This window comes from Tamandua tetradactyla, chromosome 12, assembly GCF_023851605.1.
Source record: "Tamandua tetradactyla isolate mTamTet1 chromosome 12, mTamTet1.pri, whole genome shotgun sequence".
Taxonomy (NCBI): Eukaryota; Metazoa; Chordata; class Mammalia; order Pilosa; family Myrmecophagidae; genus Tamandua; species Tamandua tetradactyla.
The window spans coordinates 72,478,562-72,495,081 of NC_135338.1; the positions used below are offsets into that span (position 1 = coordinate 72,478,562).

Sequence of the window (16,520 nt, forward strand, 5' to 3'; positions counted from 1 at the left end):
TCCCTGCAGCCACTCTCTCTACTTCCCCTTCCCTGCCCTACTCCATCAGCTTCTGAAGGTCCAAGGCCCCTTTGAAGCATAACTTGACTACCAGACTGGTTTATGGAGAGAGCTCTTCTAAAATGTCAGAAGGCCTAATTCTGGTCGGACTGGGGACGAGCCACATAACTCTCTCTAGTCTGCGGTTTCTGTGTCCATCAAATGGACATCATTTCCCTGCTTTACATGCTGTGTCTTGCTTGTGTCTCCATAGGTATGACAACTATTTTAAGCTATGAACAGAAGACAGAAGCAAGGCCGTGTTTGCTCATACATGGCTTCATTCTGCAGATGATCAGCACTGGGTTAGTAGTCAAACAAAAAGGTGGCCTTTTAGCCTTCAAAATGAGGTTTTTTTTGTATTCTACTCCAACATCGAAATCTCAGGTGGCGTATATGCTTTATTTTCTCATTTCTTAGCATTAAAGTCCCCTAGCCCTCCTTCCGCCCACCATCTCCCCATGTTTCCAGAACCCTAGTGTCGGCCTGCAGCCAGAACTTCAGTCTTCATTACCTTCTCTTCTCTGCCTCCCAACTTTGCTCCAGCCCATCCTTCTCTGGCTGTACCTAGTACTAGGCCATGCCCCTCCCCAACAGACGCCATGCCATCCAAATTCTGTTCAGCCTACCACCTCTTAGAGCTGCGCAAAAGACTGCTTTCGTGACTATTTTCCAGTGCAATGCATGCTCCTAGAGGGTCTAGGCCCGTTGTTCCTATGTGTAGGAGCTGTCAGGGAATCCAGGACCTTGTCTAGAGCTAGCAGACCATAGATAGGTGTTATTTGAATGAATATTTAACTGCTAATTTATAGGGCAACCTTTAAAATGGCTTAAACTCTACACAAGGTAGGATCTCAAAGCTGGTGGATTTTTATTACTTTCTAATTGGGGAGGGAGCAGAGGATAGGGAAAGGAGAGTGAACTTTGGACACAGAGCTTCTTCCCTCCTGCCCACATGACATTTTCCTTCTTACATTCCAGTTTGCTCATCTGTAAATTAGGGCCATTGAAACCTAACTTACTTGTGATGATTAGACGAGATCCTATGTATGTAACCATTCCTTAACCTCAGCAAAATTAACATTTTAGGCTACATAATTATTTGTTGCGAGGGCTGTGCTGTGCGTAATAGGATATTAAACTGTATCCCTGTCTTCTACCCGTGAGTCGCCATTACCCTTCTCCCCCCCTCCCCTTAACCAGGTGTGATAACCAAAAATGTCTCCAGATATTGTCCAATGTCCCCTTGGGATCAAAATCACCCCCAGCTGAGAACCACCAGTAAATGTGAACACACTTGATCAGCTATCAGACTTTTCACTGTTATTGCACGTATGTGAGAAATGCCTATTTATAAATTCATTTATTGAAAAGACACAAAGCTGAGAGCAGATTTGGAAGTGAAAAATCAAGGCTGTCAGGTAAATATCCCCTCCCTTTCCCTTTCCCCCAGACCCAGAATCACCATCTCAGATCAGGTGTGCCTGGCCTGGGCACTGACTTATTCACCAGCTGACACAGAGTGCTCCCCTCCACTGGCCTGAATTAATTCACATAGCGTGGGCCTCCACCCTTGCAAAGTTAGATGCATTAATACCGCCAAAATATTTCTTAATCTCCTAAGCCTCTGCTTTGAATCCTTAAAAAGGAAATAAAGAAACTGCACAAATCTCTTAATTAGGACGCCCAATCACTTCAATAAATATTTACCCGGTTCAGGCATGAGGCATAGAAACCCTGCACCATTAGTCAATAGAGGTCAGCAGAGTGCACTTTGGGAGCAGCGGGATGCATTCAGCCTGGCTCTGGAGGGGGTGTGGGGAGAATATTTCTAGTTGTATGCATCTGCTAAAGGCAGATGAACAAACATATTCCATGACTTCTCCTCGTATATCTGCCACCCACAAAGTTCCAGGTGGACACGATGGGCTCACTGGAAATCATAGCCTAGTGGTCTGGCTTCCATAGCTTTCTATGGAGAGTCAGTGCGGTATCCTCTGCCAGCTGGGCCACCAAGCAAACCTAACTCTCCCTAGAATTCTCACAGGCCTCATGCTTGGCACCTTTGGCCCCATCTGGGGCTATCTTTCTCCTTCTCCACTCAGCCTCACCAAGAGCCACCCTTTCTGGGCAGCTCCCCTGATTCATCTCCCCTGCCATCCCTTCTACCCTATCCTGCTTCCCTGAGCAGAATCTATTCAGTTCTTAGGGCTTACACACAACCTGAAATTGTAGGCTATCTGGTCTTGTGTACATCCTGAAGTTGAGAGCTTCCCTTAGATTTTATTACTTACAAAGTGATCTTGCACAGAGCAGACTGTCTGTGAATTCTCTTAGGTAAGCAACCAGGTGTCATTACCCCATTTACAGACCTGGAAAACCATGAGACTGGCCCGGTATCTCACAGAGCCTCAGCCCTCCTGAGGCCCAGGATGGTGCAGCCACAACTCTGACAAGTGGATTCTTCTACCCTGAGCTTCTGGGGCGGTTCAGGGAAGGTGGGTCCCCTGGAGTGTGAAGTGGCCTCAGAGGTACCCTTCATTGGAGCCTGAAACAGGAGTGAGGATGAGGGCAGGGGTCTTGGGAAAGCAAGTTCTTAGCTCCTTTCTTCAGAAAGTAAAAGCACTCTTGGCAGGTGGCAAAACAAATAAATGAAACAAGGAAGCAGAAAGTACCCTGGTGCAGGCTGATGGGAAAGGAGTGGGTTTGGTTAGTATTTGCTCATTCACGAGCCCCTTTGTTCACTGGAACTTTTATCCATCCTTCTGAGATAAGCCCACGTTCCATCTTCCAGGAATCCCCCTCAAGAAGCCCCTTCTCACAACTCCTGTCCTCCCTCAGAACCAGACTGCTTTATGCACTCCTCAGGGCTTGTCTTCTCAGAAACTCTAGCAGGTCACTGTCTCCACTCACCTCCACATTCCCCCAGAGCTTAGCTTTTAATTTTAATTGCCCCCTCTCCTGCCCTTTCTTCCTCTTCCCTGCACCCCCCCCCCCCAAACACCCTTGGACAACAGGGATGTCCAAGGTTTTCTGAAGATGTTAATAAAGAACGGGAACTCCAAAGAAGGAGGGGAAGACCAGGTGACCTCAGGAGGGCTTTCCAGGGAGCTCAGAGTGGGGTTGCTAGGTGTTCCCACTTGGGCCTTGCCGAAGTTTGACTGCATATGTATAGAATAAGGTTGAGGCTACAGCCTGGTTCTCTGCCCTTTAGGACTAGCTTATCAGGCCCTCCTTGCCTCTGCAGGTACCCAGAAAATGTGAGAGGATTTGAATCACCTGGATGGTCGACAGCGTCACCATGGCCACCGGGGCAAACTGTTATTGATCACTTAATGTGCTAGGTTCTGTACTAAGTACATTGCATGCATTATCTCCATCGATCTTCACACCAGTCCTCTGAGGTAGACAGGATTGTTATCTCTACTTTTCAGATGAGGAAATGAAGGTTTAGCCAGATTAACTAAATCTCCCACAGGTCGCACAGCTTGAACCCAGTCAGAAAACTGGAAGGGGAGCTGAAAGATCCTGAGAGGTTCCTCCACCTCCCAGAGCCTTAGTCCCCTTCACTGAAATGAGGTGGCTCGGGATGAGCCCTCTATAGGCTCCTTCTGGGATTTCCTGGTACTTTCTAGCTTCCCATGGTCTGCGCTGTGCTATGAGCTGTCACCAACACTCCAAGAAAAGCCCAGCTGGTCGAGGCACCAGGTGTGCTGGCTAAAAGCATGGACTCTGGAGCCTCGTTGCCTGCGTTCAAATTCTCCAACAGCCACTGAAGTGACCCTAGGCGAGGCACGGTGCCACCATATGCCAGGTACCCCAACTGTAAAGTTGGGGTGATACTGATAGCACCTGCCTCATTCATTGTATGAGGGTGAAATATGTTAATATTGCCAAGTACTCAGAATGGTGTTGGGCACAGGATAAGCACTAGGTAAGAGTTTGTTAAATAAATAAAATCCCCCTCCCTCTTACTCTGTGGTGAGGTGCTTGCTGATAGAGAGGAGGCTGGGGTGGGGGTGGGGATTTTTTCCTCTTTGGACAGTCCCAACAAGAGGCTTCCGAAAATTCAAAGCCAGTGGAGGCTCTCAGGGAAGGGATGACAGGGAGAGAGTTTCTCAACCCACCCAAGGCATTGATCAGTTCCTCAAATACAAGGCCACAGCCTGGTGGCTCGCCTGAGTCAGACACCTTTAATTTCTGAGAAACCGTATATTTCTGTCTGAAGCGCTCAACAATTATTTTTACAGAACCAGAAAAGCAGTTCTTTCGGGCTGGCAGACAGCTGCCCACCAATAACCCTGCAATCCAAATTGAGGAGGAGGACCCTCCGCTCCGGAAATCCAGGCCAGGCTTTGTGTCTCACTCGGGTGACTTTTTTTTTTTAATGTGCCAGGAATTCCTCTCCCACGTGGGGTGGACTCCGAGGTACTCAATTAAGCAGCCAATGAAAAGTCAGCTCTTCGGTAGCAAATGACCCTGACACTTCTTGTAACATAAACAGTTGAAACGTTTCCAATTAGAACTGGAGACAGAGACGTTTGAACTCTTTCTCTCTACTCCCCCCCACCTTTAAAAATAATTGTCAAGCGCTTTGGACAGGGTTTTGTATACATGCTTTTAATTTTCTTTTTCTCGAACATAAAATAAATTTCTTTTTCCTCCTTCTTTTTCTTGATTTGTGGGGTGGCCTGGGTTTGAGAAGCAGAGTCATGGAGAGCCAAAAGGGGTGCTGGCCTGCTTACTAACTTCCCGCCTTCCTTCCCGCTCAGGGTTCAGGCAGCCCCGGGGTGACGTGGGGTGCAGAGAGAGTGGGAGCCAGAGTCGGCCGACCCGGGCCTGTAAAAAGCCTCCGAAAGGGCTGGCAATGAATGAATGTATGTATGTATGAGTGAATGAATGAATGAATGCCTTACCTTCAGAATATGATCCCAGGGAACCAGCTCGCGCAAGCACAGAGGGTGCAAAGCTTGGCTGTCGAGCCGGCTGCCCTGGATTCAAATCCTAACCTGTCCAGCTTGGGGCAAATTACTGAGCTTTCTCATGGTCTCTTTCTTACTCCATGAAATAATGGCCACCAGCCTGGCCGCTTCCCTCGTGAGTGAAGTGAAGATAAAGAGAATAGCAGTGCCTGCCTTCCTTGCTTTGTACCTAGTAAGCGCTTGAACGCTGTTCATTATCTCTTCGGGCTCGGTGGCGTAATCCTCCAGGCTGGCCCGAGAAGGCGGCGCTCTGCAAAAACACGTCCATTACGCAGTTGTCAAACAGTCCCAGGCCCCTCCCCTGTGCCAGGCCTGGCGCTGACGCTGGGTCTCACAGGTGACCTCGACGTGGTTCTGCCCTGTGGAGTGACCCGGCTCGTGGCGTCGTAGGAGAGACACTAATGTCCCCAGAAGCGCGGAGAGATTCAGACTCGGGAATAGCTGCTGTGCTTTTCTGCCCACTGTCTGCGTAGACCCGGTCTGGGGACCCGGAGGCTCCTTGCTGCCTGCGGGCGGGCGCCGCGGGAGCCTATTTGGAGGGAGGCAGTGAGAGGGAGGCCGGACGAGGCGCCGCGTCCCTGGCATCTTGAAGGCATTGTGTTTAATAAATCCGGGCGACACGCACAATGACTCTCTCCCCCATCTCCTCTCGGCTCCCAAATCGAGACCTGCTGTGGACCCCCGGTTTACAGGGTCTTAAAAATCCTTCCACTTTGATTAACAGCTTCAAAGAGCTCCCTTTAAAGTCTAACCCCTCCACGCCCCCCACTTCAGGCCACCCCTCCTCCATTACTCCTTCTAGATTACTGGACGACAACAAAACATTAAATGCAAATTTAAAGGGGGAAAAAACCTTCAGGCTTCCTCCTGAACGTGGGCCGTAGAAATTACCTGTTTCGGGCTTGCATAGAAGTCGGAGGATCATGGAGTAGGGTTTTGGTTTTTTTTTTTTTTCCTTTCATTTCTTCTGTCTTTACTTTTTTTTTTTTTTTGGTTTGTGTGTGTGTTTTTACCTTTTATTATTTAAATTGATACGTTTCATTACTAGGGAGAAAAATAAAATATTCCTTTGATACACAAAATCAAATTGATATTTAGCCTCTGCTTACTTTTTTATGCATGGCTCCTTTATACCACATGGTAGTGACAGATTGTTTGAGCTGGAAGGAAAAGCCATTCAAAGCTAATTAAGCAGCCATTCCAAGCACTATTTGCAAGCGGGAGGCTCAGAAGCCTCGGCATTTGTCAGCGCTCCCCCACCCCGCGTGGTTTTGACTGACAGCTCTGGCCGTAGACTGACAGCTCCCGATAGCTTCGCCAATCAGTGGCGTAGAAGGGCCTCAGCGGCCTTTGATTGGTCGTCCATGCTTTGCTCGGAGGCGGGGTCAGCGGTCACCACGTGGGGACAGGAGCGAGAAAGGGGCGGGGCGGGCAGGAAGCGGGTGCGCCCACCCGTGACGTAAGGGGGAGGGCAGAGAAGGGGGAGGGGAAAAGGAAGCGCCAAAGAGGAGCCATTTTGTGTCTAATGAATGCTGCGGCCAGATGCTCGCATCTGTCGAGCCGGGCTTTTCTCTACCCACCCCCCACCTCCTCGATGCGCGCCGCACACGTTTTATGTTTTTATTTAGGAGAATAAATAAATGAATAGAGGAGCGCAGCTCGGGGCTGACGGCCGGAGCGGGCGCGGGGAGGTTCAACTCTTAGGCGAGTGCTCATGTGTAACTCCCTGCGCACCGGCCTCCCAGCGCTCGCTTGCTCTCAGCTCCTCATTAAGATGCAAAGGCGAACCTCCCGCTCCTAATGAGGGGGAAGTATAGATCCGGGGGCGCGCTGCCGGCTCGCGCGCGCCCAGGGCCGCCTCCAAGGCGCGGGACCCAAAGTCCGCGCCGCTCGCGCCTGCCGCTGGCCCGGGGGTCCCGGCGGGTTCGCCGAGATGCTGGCTAGTGCCCGCGGGGTTCTCGGGAGGGACCGCTTCCCCCTCGGCTGTCCGGCCTGACGTAACTCCGCGCGCAGTTGATAAAGGCTCTGAGTTTTCCAGCAGACTGGCTCCCGGAGTCGAGGGGCCTGTCGGACAGCTCAGGGAGTCCCAGAGGCGCGGCGGAAGGGATGGGTCAGGGGCGCGCGACCGGTCGGGCGAGCGTATGCGCCCCCCGGGGCGTCGTGGCTGGCCTCGGAGACGCCCACGAGCTCGCACACACGTTCTTCCACAAGCTTCCGCCGGCGCTGTAATACTGACGCGGGCAGACCGAGTAAAGCGGGTTGGAACTCGGAGCTCCTAGGTCAGGGCGGTGCAGGGCCCCGCTCCAATCCCCAACTCTGCTCCCCGGACCCCGCACGCAGCGCGGAGCGGTCCCGACAAGGCTGTGGTAACTGTCCCCACGGAGGCCCGCCCTTCGCCGGGGTAGACATCCCCTCGTGGGGACAGTTGGCAAGCTGAGCAGATTGTCCGCGGGCAGCCAGGCCCTACCTTCTGCGCTACTGGCCAAGCAAGAGTTCCTCAGACTTCTCGCGGCTAGCCGCCGCACATCAAAGACGGTGTTTATTTGGCTTTCTGAAAAGAAAGGCGAAGAACAGAGAAAAGAAGCAGAGCGGAGTGGGGGTAGGGGACCGTGGGGGTAACGGAAGGAGTTATAAAGGGACACCCTCAGTTTCTAGCAAATCTTTAGGGGTGTGGGGGTGTGTGGGGCGAGGCAACTTTGGGAGCCACCATTTTATCGGTCCTAAATCTTGTGAAGTGAAAACATTAAAGTGACGAAGTGATTCTGTTTGTTTTATAGTATCTAATTGTGCTGCTTTGCAGACCTAATGAGATTAGAGGGAGGAATCGTTTACCGCCACTGCAGAATAAACTGATACATTACCACCCAGCCACAGGTTTTTAGAATTATACAGCTTGTCTTTTTTTTCTTTTGTTGTTATTTCTGTCTTCTCTCTTTCCCCCTCCCGCTAAGTAATTGTTAGTAGATCGTGGGAAAAAAAAAAGAGGACGAACAAAAATTCTAGCAGCCCAGGACTATAATATATATCTATTTATTATATGTCTTTCGGTTAATTCCTGATCTGAGGAGCGCTGTTTTTCACTCCCATGCGAAAGTCACCAGCGGGTAGGGCCTGATTGCTACTTTTCATGCATAGTTTTAGACACAAGAGGGCATTGTGACGTTGCGCCCGGCGGCGCCCAGTCGTAGGCCGGGTCGGGCAGCCCCACGTGGGGGTTCCGCGCTCCCATTGGCTAGCACCGGGCGAAGCTGCCACATTATTTTGTTACTTTTCAGTCCCTATTTGGAACTGCTCTCGCGGCAGTTCAGACCTCGTGCTCGTCCCCCTCGCCTGTCTGTGTGTGGTATCCGCAAGGTCCGGGCCACTTTTTTTTTTTTTTTGGTGTGTGTATGTTGGGTGTGTGTGTCAGGGTGTATGTGTGGGGGTTTGTCGGGGCGCGGAGAGGAGAGTCGAGCCGAGGAAGGAAGCCGCACAGCTCCTGGGTCTAGGGCTGCGTCTCCCCTCCAGCGCTCTCCAGCCTGCACACCCCGAAGCGGCCGCAGCGCCGAGCGCTCTTCGCTAGGAACTCGGCGTTCGAGCTGGGAGCAACGAGGACCCGTTTGCGGAGGCTTCTCTGCCCGCGGGAGTTAGGATGCCGGAGCAGTTGATTTGCACCTATTGAGCCCGGAGTTTCCTCCTTGGCCCTGGGAAGGGCTTGCAAGCGGCGGCGGCGGCGGCGGCAGGAGCAGACGGAACAACAGGCTCTCCTCTCCGTGGTGGTGGTGGGGGGGGGGCGTCGAAGCGCCCGCGCGGGGCTCCCGCCCTCACCCTCTGGCGCTCTCGCGGTCCCAAGCCGCCACCTCGGTGCCTGTCTCCTTCCTCTTCCTCGTCGCCGCGAGCCCCGGGCGCTGTCGCCTCTGGGATCGGACCCTCGCTCCCTGGATGCTGGGGCTGCCCCGGCGCGCCCCCCTCCTGGCGCCACGGGCTAACTGATCCGAAGGGGACTAGCGCTCGCCCCAGGAGGCAACCCCGGCCTTGGGACCCCGTGCCAGAACCTCTGGGGAGAAGACGATGTCCGCGAAGCCCCCGGCTCTGACGCGCTCGACGCAGCCGGGGGAAGGCGGCCGGCCGCAGCCCGCCGAGCCCTAGGCGCACAAAGCCCGCGCCCGCCCGCCCGGCCTCGGCGCCCGCAGACGACTTTGCCGCCTGCTCCGCAGCTCTTTGTCTCCACTTGGGGTGGGCGCCCGACTCTGGGATATCGCTGCGAGAGCGGGCTGGGGGGGCCGGGGGCGAGTTCTCGGTTTCCCGGCCGCCCCCCGCTCGGGCTCGGCTCCCCCCTCCCCCGCAGCTCCCCGGCCCGGGCTTTCGGCGCTTCCACGCTCTTGGAATCACGACCCCTCCCTGCCATGTATCCGCAAGGCAGACATCCGGTGAGTAATTGCAACTCGGTGTATTTAAGCATCTATCACGGCGGGGTAAACGAGGCAGTTTATCTGGCACCTCCATTTTGCTCGTTGCTACCTTTATGGTGTGTGTTTGTGTGTATGTATGTGTTCTCACACAAAGGGGATGGGGGGCGCCGTTGAGAGAAGAGGTTAATTCCGCCCGAGTGGCGTAGGGAGCTCCCTGTGTTAGAAGGGGAACTGTTTTTGCACTCCCCTCCCCCGCCCCCTTTCCTAAGTCTCCCAACTCGTACGTTCCCCGCCCCCCTCTTTCTTGGAATTGGGAGCCCCGTAGTGAAAAGGGTAGGAGCCCCGCGGCTGAGAAGGACTAGACCACAACCCTGTTGTGGGACTGAGTGACTTGGGGGAAGGTTTGGGGTTGCGAGGGGGCTTCTCTAATTATGAGCCGGCGCGGGTGGGGGTGGGGATGGGGGGGTGGGGAGGGAGGCGGAGGGAAGCCGCGGAGGGGCCTGGGCAGCTTTGAGCCCCGTCTGATGGCCCCGCCCCCCTCCCCTGTCTTGCCCTCCCGGGCTCCAGGCTCCCCATCAACCCGGGCAGCCGGGATTTAAATTCACGGTGGCCGAGTCCTGTGACAGAATCAAAGACGAATTCCAGTTCCTGCAAGCTCAGTATCACAGGTAAGGCTGGTGGGGACCGACCCCGGGACTGCCGGGGAGTGGGTCCGTGGCTCCAGGCGCAGCTCCGTCCGGGACCGAGGGTCTCCCGACCCCCGGGCGGAGGGGCAGCCCGGCCTCCGCCTTTTGTTTTCCCTTTCGGAGCGCGGGGCCTTAACCCTTGGCAGCCCCGCAGCCTCCCGCTCCCAGCGCCGCCCGCCCGGGCTCCCCGGGGTCGGGGTCGGGGTGGCGGACGGGCTGGGCCCGGGTCCCGGAGGTGGCGGGCTACAGCGTCCGGGTTCTGCCGCCGCCCCACCCCCACCCCTGCAAGCCTACTAATTCCACTCCCAGGGCTTGGGAAGTTTCAAGTTGTTTCATTCCCCCTAACCCCTCCCCGTGGCAGGAACCCAAATCCCCCTCCCCCGGAGGCTGCGGGATAATGGGGTAACCTCGGGGGGGGGAGGGTGGTCAGGGAAGTGGAAAAGAGGCCCTCTGAGGCCCTTGGGTTGGTGCCTCCGAGGAGGCTGTGCAGGCGCCAGGCCTGAGCCGGCTCCTTCTGCCCTCGCAGCCTCAAAGTGGAGTACGACAAGCTTGCCAACGAGAAGACAGAGATGCAGCGCCATTATGTGATGGTGAGAGGCGGCCTGGGGCCTGGGAGGGACCTGAGGAGACTCTCAAGGGAGCGTCCGGGAACCGGGTGTAATCCGAGTGCCCTCGGTGCCTGCACCGGCTTTCCTTAGCCCAGGCGGCTTGAGCTGGAGGCAGAAAAAGAAACCCGAATTCCAGCCCGGGGACTTCAGCGCTACCTTTGTGCTGTTTTCATTTGTGTTTCAAAGGCTCTCCAGAGGGCCTGTTGCCCTGTCTTGGCTAATGATAAGATAGGATTGGGTCAGCCTATCCTAGCCTCGATAAAAATCTCTTAGAGACCTCCTGGAGGTGTTAGGAAACTTCTGCCTTGCAGCCCTGGGATTTAGCCAGAGTCGGACCAGAAGCCATCTCTGCCCACCCCTTTCCTTCCCCAAAGATTTTCTGAGGAATGGAGGAGGCTTTGAAGACCTCTTTCCTGCTCTCTCTTTTTCAGGGGATCTCCCCCCCCCCCCTCCCCCGGCTGAGAATCCTTTCAGCCCTGGAGCAGTAGGTGGACTATCTCTCCTCTTTTTCCCAGCGTCAATTGCAGCTAGTTTAAATCTACAGTTTGTGAGAGGACACGGAAGGCACTTAAGAGCCGCTCCCTGCACTGCTTTCCACAGAAGAGGCCTTCGACACAGTGCTAAATAACTCTCAGGACAAGAGGGTTCCACTGTGCATACTAGCCCCTGTGAACGGAAGCTTGAATAAACAGGATATATGGCACATGCGGTGCCTGTTGGAGGGAGGGTCAGAGCTCTTACTACTATACTTATAATATTGTGTTGAGATCCGGGAGGAACACTCACCTGTTGTCAGCTCTTAAACCCCTCTACGGCTGCCTGTAGGGTTTCATTTAAAACTTCTTTAGCAAAAATGTCATAAAAGAATGAGTTGGCCAAAACTTTCTCTAGAACAACCTGAATTTGAAAAGTGGACAGATTTTTATATTTTGTTAATGGCAATTCTGTTTGCTTTTAGTACTATGAGATGTCCTATGGCTTGAACATTGAAATGCACAAGCAGGTAAGCTCTTTTTTTCCTTAAAAATGTATTAATTATAAAAAAAATACTTATGTGTACAGAATTCTTATGTCCCCTCCAGTTTGAAAATTGAGCCTAAATCTTCAACTTCCACTTCTTGACAGTGAATGGATCCAGTCTTTGGAATGCAGGGTCTGAGGTTTTGCTTATTTTTTGGACATATTGAGCTTTTAGCGTTGGAGCTTGTGAAATCAGCTCTGGTCTTGGACCTTAATGGAGGATAAAGGACCAAAGGGAAAATTGTACGTCCAGATCTGCTTTATAGACTCCTGGAAGCCCAGAGGTGTTTGGCTGCTTTTGTCTGTTTTAATGTAAAATTCTCAAAAGGAAATGCAGGAGGATTTTGGTTTTTGTTGTTGTTGTGGCAAAAATGTGATGGTCTATCTTGATAAGATTAAACTTCAAGAGCCTTAGAAGCCAGACTGAACTGTCGAAATTTAAAGGAGCGCTCGGATCTACTAACTGCTTAAAAATAAAAAGCCAGAATGAAGCACAGATCTAATGCCTTACATTTATGAGGCAGCTTTCTCATCTCTATCTTAATTTGAAGGCAGCCAGGTTCCCATTTTACAGAGAAGAAAGCTGAAGCTGAGAGGTGAAGTGACTTGCCCAGGGGCTGCTGTGCCGGGACTTGAGATGGCTGGGAGTTGAACTCAGCTTTGAAATCCTGAAGTCAAACCAGTTTTGCTAGTCACGTTGGCCTTTAATGGATATGTAAACTACCTCATGTTGTCACTATTCTAATAACAGTATACCTCAAACCCAGCAAATACAAACACCCTTTATCTTGGTACATATCAGTAACCAGTCCTGGTGCAGGCCTGGCTGTGGGAGAGGCCTGTTTGTGTATTTGTGTTAGGAGCAGAGGCTGCCTATAATTTGGCTTGGCTTGCGATTTGTGTTGACTTGGCACAGATCAATGGCGCAGTCCGGTTGTTCTTTTTAACAATTGGTGTTCTTGAAATCTCAGAAGGCTGTTGACTCATTCTGGCCTGTGGTGACCGTGACTTGAATGGATTTTCTGCTCTAAATTAACAGTCATTTACAAGGTTTAAATTTTGTTCTTGAAGGGGGCAGGGCCCAGGGCAGGTGAGAAGGGCAGGTGATCCCTGGAGCACTGGCAGATTCTGGCCTGCTGCAGGGCCTTGGTAGAGAGACGTCTGAATCTGTACTTTCCTATCCCCTCTTAGGGGATAGGAACCCCTCAGGGTTGGGTGAAGGGCAGCCAGAAAGGGGCCTGAATTTATTGAGCAATGTAGGAATCCAGCACATTTTGGCCTTTTTAGGGCTTGTTAATTCCTTAGGAAGGCTCATGGAAGCTACCATGTTTTTTCCCTTCTTGATCCACAGAGGTATAATAATAAACAGACATGCTTTGTATGTAAAGATGTGTGTCCTCACCAGGATGGACTAGAGACAGGTTCTGCCCAGCTTTAGGTGGAACTGACTGGGTCTGACTAGTCCAGTAGGAATGCATCCAGTGGAACTGGGGTCCCGGGCTTTCAAGGAACCTCGAGGTATTATGCAAGGTGCCGTCTCCTCTTCTTCTCCACCCCCCTTTATTTTATTTTTTTTTTTCCCTGAGAGCACTTAGTATCTTGGGTGTGTTTAAAGAGGGTAATTGCACCCAGGTTTAGAATTTATAGCAGCAGTTATCCTAAGAGCTTCATAATTAAGGTGTAATATGTTGTTGCACGTTGAGGTCTGCATGGGTGGTGTTCCCTCTGTGAGTGGATGGTTCTTTGGCACAAGGAATCCACCTTGGCTGGCAGAGCAAAGCTGTTCTCAAAGTCCTGGGAACACTCTGAGCTGAGGAAGAAGAGTTAAACATCTTAAACGCATTTGGTGGTAGGGTTTTTGTATAAAGAGCAGCTGTGTGCATCTGGGACTTCTGGCCACTCCCCAAACAAGGCTCTTAGGGGGAGAATGCCTGAGGTTTGGCTCCATCGTCTCGTCTAATCCTCTCAGCTGCCAGTGGTGGATAGAGGGTTTCTTTGCCCCCTTTTTATAGGTGAGGAAACTGAGGCTTCAGGGTCGAGCAGGAGGCCAAAGCTGGAACTCACACCCAAGCCTCTGGGTTCCCAGTCTGGGTGTCTTTACCCTGCTGGCCACTCACCTTTGCTTTCCTGCCTCTGAGGCTCTTGTACCTGTTTGCTTCTTCCTAGCATGAATGTGTGTGTTCTGACTGCGGGTTAGTGGCAGTCTCTAAGATGGGTGAAATCGCCCTGTGGCTGTGCAGGAACAAAGAGGCGAGGAGGTGAAGAAACCTGGGCGCTGAGAAATGCAACCCTGACCTAATGGGGCTGGCCACTCCCCAGGCTTGGGAGGGCTCTGCCGAAGAAACCCTGCCACTAATTGTAGTGTGGGTCTTGGGTGCATTTGGCGCATGGTGGTTAGGCCTGAGCAAACAAGTTTATCAGCTGACCTGTTTAGCGGTTGACTGGTGTTTTATCTGCACACACAATCAAGTGACTGGAGTGCTTGAATTATTCATGCAGTGTCCTGCCCTCTAGACTTGACTGTTCGTGTGATTACATCTGCCTGGAACAAACAGGCTGGATTCTTCATCTTTGCGCTCAGGGCTGGGGGTGGGGAGCGTCTGTACTTTATATAACAGATGATCTACGGGACTGGTACCTAGGGAAGGGTGGCGGTCCTCAGCCTGTTCTCTCTTTCACATGCACAGGCCCATTTTTCTTAAAGGCTCATGTTTTTTGGCTCTATCAGAAATGCTGATTAGCTGGAAACCTCGAGTTCTGGCAGATGGGCCCAGATACTGACCTAATGAGGTGCAGTTCAGCCCATTTTTATTTTACCGAAACGTTGAACTCACCGTGGCTGGCTCCTTCTCTGGCTGTTTCTGTCTCCCTCTCTCTCTCTCTCTCTTTTTCTAAGCTGTCAGATCCCTGAGACGTAATAAATGGTTTCTCCTCCTACTCTTCTGCCTCCTTCCCTAATTATGGTAAAGCAGAGATTACAGAATCATGGGGCTGGCCCCGGGACTTCGAGAGGTCACCTCCTTCAAGCCCCTGCCCCAGACAGAATGGCAGGGGTGGTTCAGAGAGGCAATGAGGGCTGCCCAGCACGCCAGTTCCCTTCTTGCTCCTGGAGAGGCTTTCCAATGTCAGCCGGGATAACAAAGCCAGCTTAGAAACAAGGGCTCCAGAACAACTGTCGCCTGTTGGATTTGAGGCATTGGCGCTGCGAGAAACTGGGCCAGGCTGTCTTTTCGCCATAGGGCCGTGAACGTTGATGATTTAAAAGTGGGCTTGAGGTGTTTTGATTTGGGGCAGCATCCTGCGCCAACATGATACTCCACCCGGTTCTGTAAGCTAAGCAGCCCTTCCTCTGAGTTACTTTTGGAATCTGGAGCTGGAAGAGCTCTTCACTTTCTGATCCAAACCTTTCAAGCTACAGATAAGGAAACTGAGGCCCGGAGAGGGCTGCTGATGTACCCAGAGCCATGCAGTCCCACGTGACTAGTAGAGCGGCTTACTGCAGCCTTCCCTCCCAACCCCAGCTCTTTTTTTTCTACAAGACTCAAGAAATGAAGAGTGCTCCTTTGCTGACTAATAGGATTCTGTATCTTTAATTATTACTGCCTTATTCTGCATTATCATCTGAAGAGGCTGAGGATATAGACCTGGTTAGGTTACACCAAAGTCCAGAGTACCCAATTTCAGGTTGCATAAGCATATCAGCTGAACTCTCTTTGCCCACAGTCCTGTTCCAATTTGGATTGCCCGCTATTTGCACAACTAATGATTTATGTGTGTAGTAATAAGTCAGAATGGGTCCCAGAGATAGGGTTCACGGGCAAAGTAAAGGTGGTAAAACCTGTGAACTTTTTACCTGAGAATGCAGGAAGCTGTGGAGGGTGGCCATGAACACAGGGCTGAAGTGGGACAGCCTTCTGTGCTACAAGGCGGGTGGGCTGGAAGACCTCTCGGTCCACATAGCACAGCTGGGTGTGCTGTGACCACCATGAAGGTGTGGGCTGCCAGAGGGAGCACTAGGGGGTGAGGTCACAGAGACCCTGCCAACGAGTTGAGTCTGTGTCTGAGTAGGGAGTAGGTGGGGTCACCCTCAAAGTTGAAAAGGACACAGGTCCTTATACCAGGATAAATGCCTATTCGTGTGATATCTGGGTTGAGCTTAGAAATTCCTTGGAGTATCATTTTTTCTGGCCAGAGAGTTGGTACCCAGAACCTTGCTACAATCTGGTTTCCCTCTAACCTTTCCTGCCTTGTTTCTCCCCTGCACAGACTGACCTCTCCTGTCTTCTCACTGTCCTGGGTGCATGCCTCATTCAGCTTTGGGATCTGCTATGCCATAGATCCCTTCATCTTGTCTTGTCAACTTAGAGAGAAGCCACCCACCCCTCAAGGCTGCCTTCTACCCCAGCCTTCTTTGGAACTCTTTTCTCTGACTGCTGATGGAATTACATAGAGCTGTGTGCATCTCTGATCTTGTCCTCATTCATTTGCTCATCAGAATGATCCCAGAAGATGAGCAAATGGTCTCCTTGTCCTTATTTTACAGATTAAGGAAACTGTGCCTGATGAGAACCTGGCTTCTAATTCAAAACTCTTTCCTTGAGCCCAGCCTGGATCCGGGGGCTTTTCCTAGCCCCTGAAGGGGCTTCTCTTCCTTAGATCTCTCCCTTCCCACATAAAGTGGAAGAGTCTCATTTATCTCAGAGGCTCATTTCCATTTTGTTGAAGGAGCCAGTCTAGAAATGAATTTCTGTTTCCTTTTCTTGGTAGCAGAGGCTGGGGAGGAGGGGGAGGAGG

General features: G+C 52.0%; 1 protein-coding gene across 4 annotated transcripts in view; it reads left to right on the forward strand.

Moving 5' to 3' along the window:
- The first annotated feature begins 8,209 nt into the window (after positions 1 to 8,209).
- TLE3 (TLE family member 3, transcriptional corepressor) overlaps positions 8,210 to 16,520 on the forward strand; it is a 50,216-nt gene continuing 41,905 nt past the window's right edge. For all 4 annotated transcript variants that reach the window (XM_077123919.1, XM_077123921.1, XM_077123920.1 and 1 more), the window contains exons 1-4: positions 8,210 to 9,430; positions 9,980 to 10,080; positions 10,625 to 10,688; positions 11,665 to 11,709. In XM_077123919.1, coding sequence (XP_076980034.1) covers positions 9,407 to 9,430; positions 9,980 to 10,080; positions 10,625 to 10,688; positions 11,665 to 11,709 — 234 coding nt within the window. In that variant the 5' untranslated portion in view covers positions 8,210 to 9,406. The remainder of the gene's footprint in view (positions 9,431 to 9,979; positions 10,081 to 10,624; positions 10,689 to 11,664; positions 11,710 to 16,520) is intronic.